The sequence below is a fragment of the Centruroides sculpturatus genome, unplaced genomic scaffold (assembly GCF_000671375.1).
Source record: "Centruroides sculpturatus isolate CEXI.00-Female unplaced genomic scaffold, Cexi_2.0 scaffold303, whole genome shotgun sequence".
Classification (NCBI taxonomy): Eukaryota; Metazoa; Arthropoda; class Arachnida; order Scorpiones; family Buthidae; genus Centruroides; species Centruroides sculpturatus.
In genome coordinates, this window is record NW_019384613.1 from 620,481 (window position 1) to 637,979 (window position 17,499).

Here is a 17,499-nt window from a genome sequence, read left to right on the forward strand (position 1 = left end):
GAACTCAACTCCTCCGAACTCTCTCTTTGCAATCAGACATTCGTCCGGAGCAATTTGGGAAAAAGACACTAGGTAGAAAGTCTGAAAATATCGAAAAAGAGCTGCTGGAATATATATTGTTGATGGAGGTCATATTTTTCTATTATAAAACCATTTTTGTGATAAAATACATTGGAGTAAATAATTTGGTAATTATTTAATATTTTTTGTCCTTTCCTATTTGTTTTTGGCTACATTAAAGCATTTTTTTGAAAATATACAGTAAGGTTCCATATTACCACCTGATTTTCTCTAAGCCTACTATCGGACTTTTTGTACAAAAGCCTTCAAAAACCATACTTATAATTACACTAGCGAAAAATCCAATTAGGAACATTTAGTTTACTAGTTACCAGTACTTTTCGCACAAAAAATGTGGGTGTAGTTATGATACCTTGTTTACAATTCACTAAAATGTAATTGGGGTTCCATAATACCATAAATACCATAATTCCATAAATGTGGGTGTAGTTATGATACCTTGTTTACAATTCACTAAAATGTAATTGGGGTTCCATAATACCACCTTCTCCTCTACTTATATTTAGTATGAATTTTCAAATATGGCATCTATTTATTTTTTTATAGTTCAAAAAATATTATTGAAATGAAGAATTAGAGATAATTTATATAATTTAGCTAAACTGGCTGTATCAATAAAACTAATTCATATAATCAATAATTCATGGAAATCTTTTTCCAATATATCATATAAAACTATCCTCACTTCCTCAGCCATTTACTTACAAATATAACCAAACATTTGCTGACCTTACTATTAATTTAATACTCAAACTCTTTCAGCCTATTTCTAATAGGCCATCCTCAGATAAATAGCAATAATCATGGGTTAAAACTAAAACTGGAACAGAAAGGCCATACACAACTTCATTTTTTGGACATTAATATAGAGTTTAAACAAGGCTATGTACAAACAGCAGTGTATTTGAAACCCATGCATGCTCCACTATATATTCCAGCATGGTCCAATGATCCGTTTAGATACAAGATGTCATCGTTTAAGGTGCTTATTAAAAGAACATTCTTATATTGCACCAATGTACAAGATTGACTTAGGGAGATTAGCAGAATTAAGAAAGTTGTGAAAAGTTTAGGATACAAAACATCTACAATTGACAAATTAGTCAAGGGTTACAGACAAGATGCAAGTAAACGGGATAATAGAGAAAATAGGTTTAATAAGTTCACGTATTATATAACAGGAATGTAGAGGGAGTAATGGAAAAATTATGTAAATTTAAAAACATGAGAACAGTATATAAACAAGTGCCAAACATCTATAGATTGCTAAGAAATGATAAGGACGAAGTAAGAATGAAGGAGAAGGCTGGGGTTTATAGAATTCTTTTTGAAAATCAGCAGTTAGGAGTGGCAAAGGATTATGTGGGTGTCATCACAAGAAACTTGGCAGTACATATAAAAGAGCACATGTATGACATTAGTAAAGGACACAACAACATCATTTTGGCAATCATGGCCCAAACAGATGGAGCAAATGTAAAATGGATGAGACAAGAATAATTAAGCCGGTCCATTCTCTGACGATTGCATTGAGTATGGACAAAATAGAAATATATAAGAGTAAAGTAAATAACAATTGCTTAAATGCCAAGAATGCTAATGCTCTTCCAACGGCCTGGAAATATATGATAGAAAAGGAAATGAGAATTAAAAACCCTTAAACTTGTGGTGGTTGTATTTTAACTGGTTTAATGTGTATTTTCGTTATATTAATTTATTTTTACATTTGTTTAATTATATAATATGTTATTATTTTGTTAACTATTTAATATTTTACAGTTTAATGTAAAGATTTTAAAAATACGTTTAAAAATTTTTTAAATTTAAAGAGTATTTGAAAAGCTTTGTGTTCGATTGTAGAACAATAATTTCCTGAGGATGGCCTATTAGAAATAGGCTGAAAGCGTTTGAGTATTAAATTAATAGTAAGCTCAGCAAGTCTTTGGTGTTTGATTATATTTATCATATAAAAGCTATTTTTGTAAAATATTTTTAATGTAACTTATTCTTTAGAATTTACCATATTTTTTATACCAATTTACTGTATTTTTTTTTATCAGACTATGTAAATAGCTCTAAAAATTATAAAATTTACAGTAAAATTAATTTGATGATTGTTTACTGTAAAACATAAGATTGAAGAAGATAAACATAAATATATATAAATATATCGTTGTTGACTAACTGGCAAATAATTAAAAGACTAATAATTGCTTATTGTTCCTTACTTCACAATTAGAAAATAAGATAAATAAAATACATTTATCTATCTTACTTTTCAACTGATACTTTCCTTTTGAATTGCATACAAAATACCACCAAACAAAAGTCATTTTTTATGTTCCAATCAGTGCTATTGTTCAGAGGTTTGTTAGAAGGTATTGGTTATGAAGTGTTCGTTTATGTGTATTTCGTGCATTACAAAGGCTAGAATTATGTCATTATATTTTAATAATAAGTTTTATAATTGTATAAGGCTATTAAATAAAATCTATATGATAGAATCTTAAAAAATAAACATTGAAATAAACTTTATATTACCATCTTCAGTTGTCCTAGCATAAATTTCTTTAGAAAATGGTCCATTGCCTACTTTTGTAACAGCTCTTACTGCAAATGCATATTCTTCATAAGGAAGAAGTCCAAGGATAGTTACTTTAGTATCTAAAGAGTAAAAAAGTAATAATAATTACAATAATTGAATAAGTTAATATTAAAGCATAATATCTTGAAAAAATTGACAATTTACCTGACACTTGAGTTAATGAATTTATCCAAACTTCAAAATCAATATTACGTTTTTCCCTAATAGATTTTTTAATTTGAGAACAATTTTGTAAACTGAATTCATAATTTTTAATAAACCCATTAGCAGTATCACAAGGTAGTGGATCCCATTCAAATGTTAATGAATTTTTATCTTTTGAAACAACATGCACATTTTCAGGACTTGAAGTTGGTACTATAAAAAATTAAATTTATTTTTATAAAAAAAAAATAAAGATTTATTGTATCTGAAATAATAAAAGAAATAGAAATGGTTATAATTTGTATTTATAAGAAATAAAATATAGCTAATCCTCAATTTACACATTAGATTAGATCTGTATAAAATTGACATCTAGCATTGGTGGATACATTAAGCCTTCTCTATTAACACAAAAAAAAAACAAAACAATAAAAATAAAAATTTATTTGTTCAAACTTTAAAATGTTTTTAAAGACAGTTATAATAGTAAATATGGTTTTTTGGACTATCTGCAATACAATCATTGTAATAAAGCAACAATCACNTAAATATTTAATATTTTACAGTTTAATGTAAAGATTTTAAAAATACGTTTAAAAATTTTTTAAATTTAAAGAGTATTTGAAAAGCTTTGTGTTCGATTGTAGAACAATAATTTCCTGAGGATGGCCTATTAGAAATAGGCTGAAAGCGTTTGAGTATTAAATTAATAGTAAGCTCAGCAAGTCTTTGGTGTTTGATTATATTTATCATATAAAAGCTATTTTTGTAAAATATTTTTAATGTAACTTATTCTTTAGAATTTACCATATTTTTTATACCAATTTACTGTATTTTTTTTTATCAGACTATGTAAATAGCTCTAAAAATTATAAAATTTACAGTAAAATTAATTTGATGATTGTTTACTGTAAAACATAAGATTGAAGAAGATAAACATAAATATATATAAATATATCGTTGTTGACTAACTGGCAAATAATTAAAAGACTAATAATTGCTTATTGTTCCTTACTTCACAATTAGAAAATAAGATAAATAAAATACATTTATCTATCTTACTTTTCAACTGATACTTTCCTTTTGAATTGCATACAAAATACCACCAAACAAAAGTCATTTTTTATGTTCCAATCAGTGCTATTGTTCAGAGGTTTGTTAGAAGGTATTGGTTATGAAGTGTTCGTTTATGTGTATTTCGTGCATTACAAAGGCTAGAATTATGTCATTATATTTTAATAATAAGTTTTATAATTGTATAAGGCTATTAAATAAAATCTATATGATAGAATCTTAAAAAATAAACATTGAAATAAACTTTATATTACCATCTTCAGTTGTCCTAGCATAAATTTCTTTAGAAAATGGTCCATTGCCTACTTTTGTAACAGCTCTTACTGCAAATGCATATTCTTCATAAGGAAGAAGTCCAAGGATAGTTACTTTAGTATCTAAAGAGTAAAAAAGTAATAATAATTACAATAATTGAATAAGTTAATATTAAAGCATAATATCTTGAAAAAATTGACAATTTACCTGACACTTGAGTTAATGAATTTATCCAAACTTCAAAATCAATATTACGTTTTTCCCTAATAGATTTTTTAATTTGAGAACAATTTTGTAAACTGAATTCATAATTTTTAATAAACCCATTAGCAGTATCACAAGGTAGTGGATCCCATTCAAATGTTAATGAATTTTTATCTTTTGAAACAACATGCACATTTTCAGGACTTGAAGTTGGTACTATAAAAAATTAAATTTATTTTTATAAAAAAAAAATAAAGATTTATTGTATCTGAAATAATAAAAGAAATAGAAATGGTTATAATTTGTATTTATAAGAAATAAAATATAGCTAATCCTCAATTTACACATTAGATTAGATCTGTATAAAATTGACATCTAGCATTGGTGGATACATTAAGCCTTCTCTATTAACACAAAAAAAAAACAAAACAATAAAAATAAAAATTTATTTGTTCAAACTTTAAAATGTTTTTAAAGACAGTTATAATAGTAAATATGGTTTTTTGGACTATCTGCAATACAATCATTGTAATAAAGCAACAATCACTGCCATATGACATTGGGCTAAATATTGGCTATAATAATTATAAATTGCAGATAAATTTGACAAAAGAGGGAGACATCAAGCACTATCTTGTATTAATTTTAATAATTATAATTTAATTAAATAATTTTAGATTAAACTGAAAGAAAAGAATTGGCCTGAAGTGGGACTCGAACCCACAACTGCCACTTGCCATGCAGATGTGTTGCCAATTACGCTACCCAGACATCTGGTCCAATCTCCTCTTCCAGTATATTTAACAGTATATTATGCTTTTTATAGTGTATTAAGTTTCATTAAGTTGGTTATATTTGTATACAATATTTGTATATATATTTGTATACAATCAATGTGCATATGTTAATAAAACATACTTATTAATTATTCAAATATTTTGAATTTTTGAATAATTACATATCCATTATAGATATATAAATTGAGGATTAATGGAATAAGGCAATGCAACATTTGGACAATCTGCCATTGGAAGATGTCCCTCAGTAGGACTTTCTATGGAAAACTGGTCCATCCCTATATGTAAATGTTGGACATAGTGTTACCATCCGTTCGGTTTTCACCCAGACAGTCCAGGATTTGACTCACTGTCCGGGTTAACTATTAATTTTGTCCAGGAATTTTGTAGAAATTGGAAAGTTACAATGAAAGAAAGTACTTGCAAATATTTTTATACACTACACTACAGATGTACACTACTTTAATGGTGAAAGACCTCACACTCACTGAAACTCATCCGCCATGTTACTCTGTTCACGCCCGACCCACCGTCCAGGTCAGAGATTTTGAAAAGGTGGCAACACTAGTTGGACATGTGAAGATAACCTGGAAAAGATGGAGTTTTCCAGGTTTTCTTCACATGTCTGACATCTAAATATATTTTCAGTCCCTTGAATAAGATTTTGAAAAGGTACAGTTTTATATTATACTGTAAGATATGAAAGGGTTTTTGTTAACCCACTACGGCAAATGCCCAAGATGTTATAAACTCAACTTATTTTCATGTGATATAACTATGCACAGACTCAGTAAAGAAAGCCAACTCTAGGACAGTAACCCTAAACTCAATTGTTGGCAGAACAATTACAAAAATAAAATGGCTATGTCACACCAAATTGCAATCACACTAATTTAATACTATAAACCAGGGCTGTGGAGTCGGAGTCATGGAGTTTTAGCTGGAGTTGGAGTCGTCAAAAAATCCGCCGACTCCGACTCCCTTTTACTTCCCAACTTGTTATGTATATAAAACAGAAAAGTATTGGAATCGTGTCAAATTTGACCCTCCAAGTTTTTTTTTGCAAATCTACACGTTTGGAGACATCCCAAACCTCTCAAAAAAGTCAATAAAGGGGAAAAATTCGTGCGCACGTGTTGGCATCTAATTTGTTTAATTTCTTTACTTTCTGTTCTGAGATATTAAACAATATCTCAGAATGGGTAAAGTTTAAGAAACGAAATGTGGCACTGTAGCTTGCGTATAAAGAAGCATTAATACTATTAAATTTTAGTTCTTAATTAAAGGTCGACAGGGTAAAGACATAAAAGTGGTCGTGTGTCATATCTCTTAATGAATATTTTACTCGTTATTAGCATTCAAAATTTAAAAAAATAAAATAAAATTTGTCTTTACCCTCAAAGTAAGCTTTTTTGCCATTTTATAATAGTACAGTAAAACCTGTTAAGATGTTCTCGCTTAAGATGTTAGAATGTATATGGGGACATGATTTAGTTCAATCACTTCGACTTAAATAACTAACTCCTGTGTTAAACCATCCGACTCCGATTCTGACCACTCCGACCACAGAAATTATTAGGCTTCAAACAGGGTGAACAAAATCATGCCCCCCCCACACACAGTCTAACATCCACACATATAGAAGAAACCTCGAATCTTTTGCATATCTCGAAATTTCAAGGTGTCCCGAGTCCAAAAATGTAAAAATTTGGGAGGGTTCATTTTTTGACTAAGCGCTACACTTTCCTCTGTTATACAGTGATACCCCGAACTTACGCGATAGGTGGGACCGAGTGATAACCGCGTAAGTCGAATTTGCGTAAGTCGGGGTATAATTTCGCAATTTGTGTAAAACCCAAGTTGGATGTATGCAATTTGTGTAAAACCCAAGTTGGATGTAAGCTAATAAATGTTCTCGTTAATCTTATCTCGTCTTTTGATTCGTTCACGGTTACAAGAAATCACCACATAGAGTCTCTCAAGTCTCCGTAGATATAACAAACACAGAAATAAATTACACAAAATAAATTGTAGCTATGTGTGGATTCCGCGCGACACATCCGAACATGTAAGCCGAACAATAGTGTGGGGGGAGTGAGTAATCAAGGGTTGTGTGGCGCTGAAACAAAAGATGAATCGACGAGATTTGAAAATCGCGCAACTCCGGATTCGCGTAAGTCGGGGTAGCGTAAGTTGAGGTATTACTGTATATAACAACCGGAAAAGTAAAAAATATTGAGTACATATTTATATATTACTTAGAGAAGTCTTTTAGCTTTGGAATAAAAAGTTTCTACGCTCTATTTTTATTACAACTCTATTTATTGAATATTTTATTCTGAGGTCACGTGATGGCATCAGAATTTCCGGGTCTATTTCGGTAACAAGTCTGCTCCTAGTCGGAGTCGGAGTCAGAGTCGTATGGTAAGGAAAAGTCGGAGTCGGTAGATTTTTATGCGACTCCACAGCCATGCTATAAACAAGAATAATTATTACAATAATAATTTTCCCAAAACTAATCCTTAATGCTACACTTACTATAATAAAAGAAAATTGAAAATAGGGGCAAAAAGTAATGAAGACAGTGATGAAAGACTGGGTCTTTCAGTTACCATGAGGGCCACATGTGAAGCTTAAATGCAAAATACTTGTTTCTATCTTCCTTTCCCTCAGTTCTTGAAGGTTTTCTTGTATATTTTATCCTAAAAATTGGTTGCACGTTTGGACACTTCAATCTGAAATGTTGGCTCTAACACAATAACTTTGGAACTTTAAAGTTCCAACTCAAAGTTCTAGTGTCACCTGTCTCTCAATCACTGAACACTAACGTTTCTCTCCTTTTGTGATCTTCTCTCTAGAGCACCAACCCAAAAGTGATTTTCCTTTGCTTCATATGTCCTCAGGTAACCTCACATATGATGTTGGTGAATTCTAGGAAGTGGTCCTCACCTCCAAGAAAGAATAATTAAGATGGTTAGAAAGTTCTACAAGGTGGAAAGAACAAAGAGCAAGGAAAATTGTTAGAATAACAAAAGGACAAAATCATATAATATGGCAGACAGCCACAACACACATTATATTATATTTTATATCACATACATATTATACACATTATTTTTTCATAATGTAGTTTATTAATTTTTTACATATAGCTGTATAGGCTTTTTACATTATTTTATTATTATTTTTTGTTTATTTTTCCCAAGTAGGATTAACCCATCACGTAAACTCTCAAACCCCTGTGCATAGCCTTTTATATTTAAATACTTTAATAATACATATCAACATAGTTACTTATAAAATATAAACATACCAGATTCCAAAGTTTTCACAATTATGGTTCTTTCTTCACCATAGCCAGCAGAAGTGCTTGCTTGAACACTTACTTTATATGTAGAAAAAGGCAATAAATCTTTCAATATAACCTATAAATATAAATAAAACCATTATTCAAATTGATAGTTAAATTTCAGATTTTTTCATTAAATAAATAAATATAATATTAAATTACGTCATGTTGAGATTTGGGTACAGTTTTATTTCTGTGTACATTTGAAGATAATATATTTTCACATAGACCCTGTTTCATCAATTCATATTTGATTAAATAATCCTTAAGTATTCCATTCATTACAGAACTTGTCTTCCATTCAATTACTATCAGTTCAGGATTCTTTAATATTTGACTGTATTTCAGATTTTCAACTGGTCCTGGAACTAATTTTTTTTAAATTGTAAATGAAAATTATATTATTTGGATATTTTTGAATATTGTCATCATTTAAAATAATGTAATTCAATATTAAAGTAATCACGAAAGAAAACACAACATTGTTTAGAAACCAATACGAGATTTAATCTAGATAAATATTTTTGAAATACTATACTTCAGCTTCAGATCCATACAAATATGAAATCTGAATTGATATACAGGTTAATTACTAGTTACAAATTGAACAGCATGTACCATAAAAATTTCTTTTGAAATTTATATTATAAAATTTCTCTGAAATTGAATTAGTAAATAAATATTTTACAATTTTGGAAATTTTATAATTTAAAATTACAAAAGTCTTCTTCATAATAAATACAGTTCAATTTATAGTTAGCAATAAGTATTCTGCATTTGTGAGGATGTAAAAATAGAACACAGCGTTCTGAAAATATTTATCCACATTAAATCTCATCCTCACTTCTAAACAGTATTAAGTATTTGTTTAATGATTATTTTAATTGAAAATCGGGTTATTAAAATCCCTAGTTAACATTAATATTAGAAATAGTATGAATAGTTATGAATAGAATTAAGTATGAATAGATCAATATTAAAGACTTTTCACCTGCTTCTGGTGTAGAAAATTTCAATACAGCGAACTGTTGTCCTTTTCCTTTAGGTGTAACTGCAAAAAGATGGAGAACATATTCTGTGAATGGTTGTAATCCTTCCAGGGTATAAGACTCTTCAGATTTAGAAATATTCACACAATGTAGATTATGCACCTCTGTGCCTTCATAATAACACAATATATATCCCATCAAAGAACAATGTAATTCAGAGTATATTGGTGGCTATATTAAGTGAAAAAATTATTTTAATTGAAAAAATTGATATAAGAACTATAAAAACAAATGAACATACCTTCCAAGAAAGAGTAATTGTATGTGGTGTAAAATGTTGGGGATTAAAATCAAGAGGAATAGCAAGAGGTGATGGATCTGAAACAGTATTAATGAAATGACTTATTATATCTTTTATAGAATGAAAATCAACTTATTTTAGTTTAATTTGTAATAAAATAGTCAGTATAATTAAAATTCAAAAATATTCTACTGGAAATAAAAATTATATACATTATTATACTAACTTTATTATTATGCCTTAGTTTATACCTTTTATACTTTTATAAAATTTTATACTCTCATCAGTAGCGTAGCATAGGGGGGCAGCCCCCCCACGCTATGCTATTGACCGCCCCGGCGGCACTTTTTAGGGAGCGGCAAAATTTGACAATAAATAATAATAATATCTTGTAAGAATTTGAACCATTTTATTTCATATTTTCGTCCACCTATGATTTGGACCGAATGAAATGAGCACGGAATAGTGTTACCATCTGACTCGCTGTTTGGGGATATCGTGTTTTTTTTTTTTTTTTTTTGCTCGTACGATTAATTTGCACCCATATACACCTCCAATATCCAATAGGGCTAAGTCATCTAGATTACTTATGTTACCCTTACCTAAGTCTCCTTAGTCGCTAACTGTAACTGATTTAGAACCAGCATGCACTGCAAATTATTCTTCATTGCAAAATGATATACCCATGTGTCAGGAACTTCTGTTTGAACGAACCTCACCTGCCGTCAGGGTCGGCGATTTTAAAAAGGTGGCAACACTAGCACGGAATTTTTCATTACTTATTCTGTGACGAAACTGAATTTTAGCCTTTTAAATTGAGATACCTAAATAAGGAAATGGCGAAATTTTCCTCCGCCCCGGGCGGCTGACATCCACGCTATGCCATTGACTCTCGTGAGTTATAGCTTATTCTGGTAGGAGGATTTGCATTACATTTGATGAATTTGAAGGAACAATGCTGGCAGGAATTTGATTCATATTCCTGGTAGGGACATCCATGCCTGACTGGCCAAAAGTAAACAACAGACAAAATAACTCAACAATAACTATAATATTGTGAGGCCCTGGAAATAGCCCCCCGAAAAATAAACAGTCAAGAAAACAAATTATATAAGTGTCAAATTGGTGACACCGGACTTTGACATCAGCGCTAATAAAGAGTAGAAGGAAAAACAAAATTTTAGATATAAAAAATTAAAAGTTAAGACGCAGTTTAGAAAGCAAAACGAAACTAGAAAAAACGATATTAAAATGAGTGTAGGTGTCATAGTCAACAATTGAACGCGATCAGAGTCTAAAAAGTGGTGTCAGATGAACCATCTCCAGCCGACCTTTCCCATGAACTATCCGAAGCTCCATTTACACCTGGAGACAGGTGGAAGACCAATTAGAAAGCAATGAGGTAAAGTTTGTCCAATTAGCAACAAGTTGATCTTGAAAATCTTATAAAAACACCGATTTCAAGGACAAAAGGAGGCTTCCACCTAGACTACCTGTTGTGTTCGTTTACCTCCATTTTTTTGTGCTTCCTTTCATCTTTCGTGTACTGTCTCTCGAGACTTCAAACTTTTTACTCAACACTGTCCAGAGGTCCTATGACGCTGGACCAGATCACTGTCGAAAACTCCTACAACGCTGGACCAGATCGCTGCTGAAAACTCTTACAATGCTGGACCAGATTGCATCTGAAACTCCTACAATGCAGGACCAGGTCAAATCTGAAGACATCTTAAAGTTCTGAATCTAAGGACCTTTGCTTTAAAAAATATGTAAGCATTTTCGACCAGAATAAACAGTTTATTTGTTAAGCACTTGTCTTTTGCTGCCTCTTAAAACCACCACCCACATACAGTTAGACCTTAGAGCTATCCCGATGGTAGGGAATAAAAATCTCCCCCCAATCAGTGTTCTTACAATATGGTAAAGTCCTACATTAAAGACTACACTACATTTGAACTTTAAACAAAGACGTTCACTTAAAAAGTATGTTACTGTTCCTCTCTACAAATTTCCAATACAACAAGAAGATCTATTAATGGACTCACTATCTGTTTGGATTGACTGAAGAAAACCACATATAGCCATGTATCCAAAGAGAACAAAAAATGGCAACAACAACTGCAGCAAATAAACTAACTAGAAAGTACTGTAAAAGCATCCAGCTGGCAACAAGATCAGTAGTGATGCTTTGACTGGCAACATGATCAGTAGTGCTGCTTTGACTGGCAACATGATCAGTTATAACAATCAATTATAGAGTTTTCACCATGGTCACAAATGTGTTATGATACTCTACTTCTTGTTACTTTTTGGTTGCTTAAATCTGTCTTCATCTAACCCTTTGTCTTCACTAGACCCTGAAAATCTTAATCAAGGGATAATTATATAGAATATATGGTCTTGATCAGTAAATCAACAGTCAGTGAGAGATCCCAGTCAATAAAAGTCAATCAAACTCTTAATTGCAAAAAGCTCATTGAGATGTTTTTTAAGTACTGTGTTAGTTAAAGCATTCATGAAAACTGCAGAAACACTATATAGAGTATAGAAGTCAACATTTATTAACAAATAAAACGTTTTTAGGTCTTCCTTATACCATCATCAGATCCTCTATGCGTTCAAGTCAAACAAGAATAATGGAAAAGTTTGTTTGTGCATTTAAGCAAAATTTAAGTAAAAAGATTGGCTTAAATTTAATAAAGAACAATAGACCTACAATAGTAACAGGGTGAAAATAAAACAATAATAATTGGAAAATAAAAAAGAATAAAAAATAAAAAAATAGCTAAAGAATATTATAAATACATACAGTATAATGCATGAAATTGTCAACCTACAATTAATAATATAATGCTTGAACAAATTAGATAAATTCTTCATCCCATCACAGACAACCTGATAATGGAATGAAGAAAACAGAAAAAAAATGTTTTATCTGTTTATAAATAATTTTTATTGTCTGTATTTTTATTTTTTACTTCTATTTATATTTTTATTTTATTAAATTTCTCTGATGAAATATAAGTTTAAATAAAATTCAAAATTTTTTAAACTCTGTATGTTTGTTTAGAATATACTTAGTCTACATTTGAATGTTTTTTATAGGAATATTCTATTTTGTTGTATAAACCTATAAGGAAGGCCTATGAATTATACCAAAAACATTAATTACAGTAAAAATGTTCTTGAAATGTTTGTATGTGTCTTTGTATATACAGTAGAACCTCGATTATCTGGATTAATTGGGGATGATAGTAGTCCGGATAAGGAAAAATCTGGATAATCGAAACAAATACTTTAATTTGTCTTTTAATGATAATACAACAAGTTTTCTTTTCGATGACATATCGGTAATGTTAAAAATAAACACTGTATTTAAATTGTGATCAAATTTTCAAGAAACAAATGTTCGTATTGAATTTGGTCTACTACTGACCAGCGCTAACAGACTAGCTATTGTTTAAAAGGCCCTCTGGTGGCTCAAGAAAACAGATTTTATAAAATAAAAATCAGTTGAAACTGCATTTTTATGAATAAAAATTTGACAAACTATTTATCGTTTTATGACGAGTAAAAGTTTTTCATCGCGTTCTCAGCTTTTAAGTAATGCGTAAACCTTCGAGGCACGAGGTCTTTCGGACCGCGAGGCATAGGTGGTGGCCCACGTTGCCCATGCCTTACGCCCCCCTTGGTCATAGAAATGATGTAATTTGAATATAAATTATTTATAAATACATATGTCAAGTTATATTTTTATTACGATGCAAAATATATTTAAGAGTTTATGACCACTGTGCTGGGGAGACGTTGTTGAAACAAAAAATGTTATGCATTCCATCACATACATAAACAATGTCATAATTCGCCAAGTGCAAATCAGCAAATTCGTAAAATTTTTGTTTATTTTGAACAATCCGGATAATCGAAAATCCGGATAATAGAGGTCTGGATAATTGAAAATCCAAATAATAGAAGTCCAGATAATCGAGGTTCTACTGTACTTGACATATTTTTCCAGTTTTGTTTTATATGTTAGAGAAAACTGTATAAAACAAAGCAAAATAGATAACTTCTTTTAAAAAAATCTGTAATAAATCATTTTTATATGATTAATGTTCTGTATTTAATATTAATTTTACTATTTTGTAATTTTTACTTTGAATTAAAAATTTTAATCAGTATGTTGTAGATTATAATGAAAGACTAGTGCTTGTTTTTAATAAACTAGACAATTTGTTCATTATTTTTTATCATTTATATATATTAAATTTCAATAGCTTAATATCTTTTTATCATTCTACTAGAATTAAAATAAATATTTTTGTTTTCTTTAAGGTCTTTATCTTTTCATTTTTACCCTAACAACTGTAATTGGTTGTTCAAAATTGTTCCACCTTGATTATTTTGGATAACTGACTGTCTACTGTATATAAATATATTTTTATTAAACTTGTTTATTCTTACTTCCACATAATGTCCTGGCTGACATAATTGGACTTGGTGAACCTATTCCACCTTTACCAGGCCTTCTACATTTAATAGCAATTTGATACTCAGTATCAGGTAAAAGTCCTTGTATTACAGCTCTTGTTGTATATATCCAATTGTCGATTGTTTTCCATACCGTTGTTTCAGAAACACGATAAATTACCTAACATTTAATATACAAATTAAAGTTAGAAAGAAAACAACATTTAAATAATGATTTGTTAATTATTATGAAAGTTATTTACTAAATAATTGATTCTATCCATTTTTTTTCCACCTTTGTCAATTCCATATTCCCATGATTTCCATGATATTTCTATACTGGTTGAAGTAACATTTATTATTTCTGGCCTTTCATTTAGTACAGGTGGATCTGTTAAAAAAGATTTTACTTCATATTAAATTCTTAAAGTTATGTTTAATGAAATAATGTACATAAAATTCATGTTTTACCAATCACTAGCAAGAAAAAGGATTTTATATCCAAACCATAAGTATTATTAATTGAGCAATGAAAAGTATAATTTCCTGAAGAGTTAGCGGTAACATTGGCAATGGCTTGATACTGATTTATTCCAAATTTTGTTATTGTAGTATCTAATCTATTCAAATCACTAGTTGCAAAGAAACAGTTTAATAAGAAAGATGTTACTGAATATATGAAAAATAATTATGATATATAAAAATAAAAACCTTGAAATTATCTCAAAAGAAGGTGAAGGAATAGCATCAGCAGTACAAGATATTGATGTATATTGCCCAGCATTTATTTCCTTATCAGAAGTAGCAATAATCTGTGGAATTCCTAAAATTATTTTTAGTTTAATAATTAAAAAGATATGCAAACATTGATTATCATAAATAAAATTAATTTTTCACTTACTGTCTGTACATTTCTGTCCACGCCAATAACCTCCACAAGTACAGTTACCATTAATTCTGTTGCATTTACCTCCATTGAGACATTCACAAGTTTTCTGACAATTTATACCATACAAGTTTACAGGACATGCTAGACAAAAAAAAAAGCTTATTACTTACTATTAATACACTAGTACTGTAATTTCATTTGAATAACTTTAATGGTATATCACTAGCATCAGTATATACCCTGCAAAAAGTTGCTAGAACATAATCCTAACTTTTATGTAAGTCAAATTGTCATATAATCCACATCTTTAAAGTAGATAATGAAAAAATAGAGAGGTTGCAGCTGTTTTTTTCAGCCCAAAATGTAAACGTTGGATGTTTGAGATTCTAGAAGGTTGCAATTCTAGAAGGTTGATAATGGAATTCACTACGTCTAGCATGGTGAGTAGAAGATTGGTTTAAACTTCTTCATTTTTTTGTTTTTGGAGTTAAAATTATGACATACCGGTAGTTTATTACAGTAATGATTATTTAAGCATTTATGAATAATATTGTAAAGAAACAGACAATTATAATCCAGAAATTATTTAATTATTCAATTTTTTTGCAAGTGATGTGAAGTGCCTATAGAATTTATATATATATTTGTCTTCCTAATAGCTTATCATAATTCTGTAGGAGTAGGTTTGTTCTTTTACAGCATGTTCTACCATCAACAGTGTCATACATTTGTAAATTTTCTAAAAATAATTTTCCGAGCTGCTTTTGGATTTACATAAGCCACTACTTCCCTCAACAAAAGTATAAGGTAGTCTATCATCCTATCGTATGGTAGGGGACACAACACTTATTAAAAATAATTATTTAGTGTTATTAAACATCCTATAAATATTTTAAAATAGTTTAATTTAGTTAATTACCTTCGCTGGTAACATTTGTCATTGTTAAACATGTGGCAATACACGATATTATTGTATATATTAAATATAAGTTTTGTTTTAAGTTTTCTTTCTTCTTCCTTTGTTTTCTCAAATTTTCTACTAACATTCTTTCCTGTGGGTGGGGTAACCCTTTCCACGAACCACACGAACAATGGAAAGAGAGACCCTGGGGCTATGAGAACGATAAGAAGGTTCATTCTGGGGTTGGACTCTTGAGAAAGACTGACATGTAAAAGTTGCACTTCTGATCATCATCTAGAAAGACAAAGGGAGATGAAGGTGGCCTATAGAAGGGAGGAAAGGCCCTGCCAATGTAAAGAGCAGTGCGTGCTGTCATTGGAAGCGGTGGATGCGCTGCTTCCATTGTATTTTCTAAAAAATAAATACATATTAATTTTAATTGTATGAAAATAATCACACAATATTTTATTATAACTGCATTATATAACTTATTACAAATTTCTATACTACACATGAAAAAAAAAGATAAGATTGCTATTGTATATTCAAATATTAGTGGTGGAGTGGAAACGCTGTATTGTCAGCATCCAAAAAGCCAGATTCGCGCATTTGCTTTACAGAGCATCAAACTCACCCAGTTTAGCTGGTGGAAGCCTAGGACCTTGGGTGGATGCTATACGTATACCACATTCAATTCTATCCAGAACTGATTCTGAACTGTTAGCCGCCTGCCTGCTAGATATTTGGCCGCCCTCGCCCGATTATGTGAATCATGAGTAGATTTATAACTTAACCCAACCGATAAGAATTTACTGGTATATTTTATGATAGTTCTGTATAGTTGACAGGAGTTTAAAAAATCCATTAAAATATTTGATATTTTTATTCCGCTCTCCCATCTTATATTACTTACAGATTTCAATGTTAAACCAGCGATATTACGATTTTGTATGTCCCATCTCTAAGGGGATGTAGAAAAAAAATGTGTACAATTCTTGTATAATGTTAAAAAATTAACTGTTACTTTGACAGCATCATTTACAACTAAATTTAATAAATGAGAGAGATGCATGAGGTACAGAAAAGGCTCCAGAATTTATTTTCCTTAAATTTACAATTTATGTATCCATTTGTCATAAAAATTTGTCTTTCCATTTTTTCCAAAGACTACAAATATTCGAGTACAAAGTAACTGGTTTCGACTTATTTCTATTTAAGAAGTGGTTAAATAATTAAGCGATTAGGGAATTGGGGACATAAACAAAACCCTGATGAAAGAGCCAAAATTTTACTTAAACAAAAGCTTAACCAAACCATCTCTAGCCAAGTACAGTGGAGACTGATTTCTTCATATTATTAATGTAATAAAGACAGAAATTTTTCCAGTTCAATGAGAGTAACTGAAAAGTTGTAAATTTTGGAAATTTCTGAGGACACTTG

The 17,499-nt window shown here is 30.0% G+C and overlaps 1 protein-coding gene across 1 annotated transcript in view; it reads right to left on the reverse strand.

The window, feature by feature from the left end:
* Positions 1 to 17,499, reverse strand: part of LOC111625314 (receptor-type tyrosine-protein phosphatase mu-like) — a 97,716-nt gene that overhangs the window by 72,241 nt on the left and 7,976 nt on the right. Inside the window, exons 5-15 of the mRNA XM_023368439.1 lie at positions 15,171 to 15,299; positions 14,981 to 15,092; positions 14,741 to 14,901; positions 14,533 to 14,660; positions 14,264 to 14,450; positions 9,800 to 9,876; positions 9,501 to 9,729; positions 8,672 to 8,877; positions 8,474 to 8,585; positions 4,367 to 4,579; positions 4,159 to 4,281 (exon numbers count right to left, since the gene is read on the reverse strand). Of these exons, the coding sequence (XP_023224207.1) occupies positions 4,159 to 4,281; positions 4,367 to 4,579; positions 8,474 to 8,585; positions 8,672 to 8,877; positions 9,501 to 9,729; positions 9,800 to 9,876; positions 14,264 to 14,450; positions 14,533 to 14,660; positions 14,741 to 14,901; positions 14,981 to 15,092; positions 15,171 to 15,299 (1,677 nt within the window). The remainder of the gene's footprint in view (positions 1 to 4,158; positions 4,282 to 4,366; positions 4,580 to 8,473; positions 8,586 to 8,671; positions 8,878 to 9,500; positions 9,730 to 9,799; positions 9,877 to 14,263; positions 14,451 to 14,532; positions 14,661 to 14,740; positions 14,902 to 14,980; positions 15,093 to 15,170; positions 15,300 to 17,499) is intronic.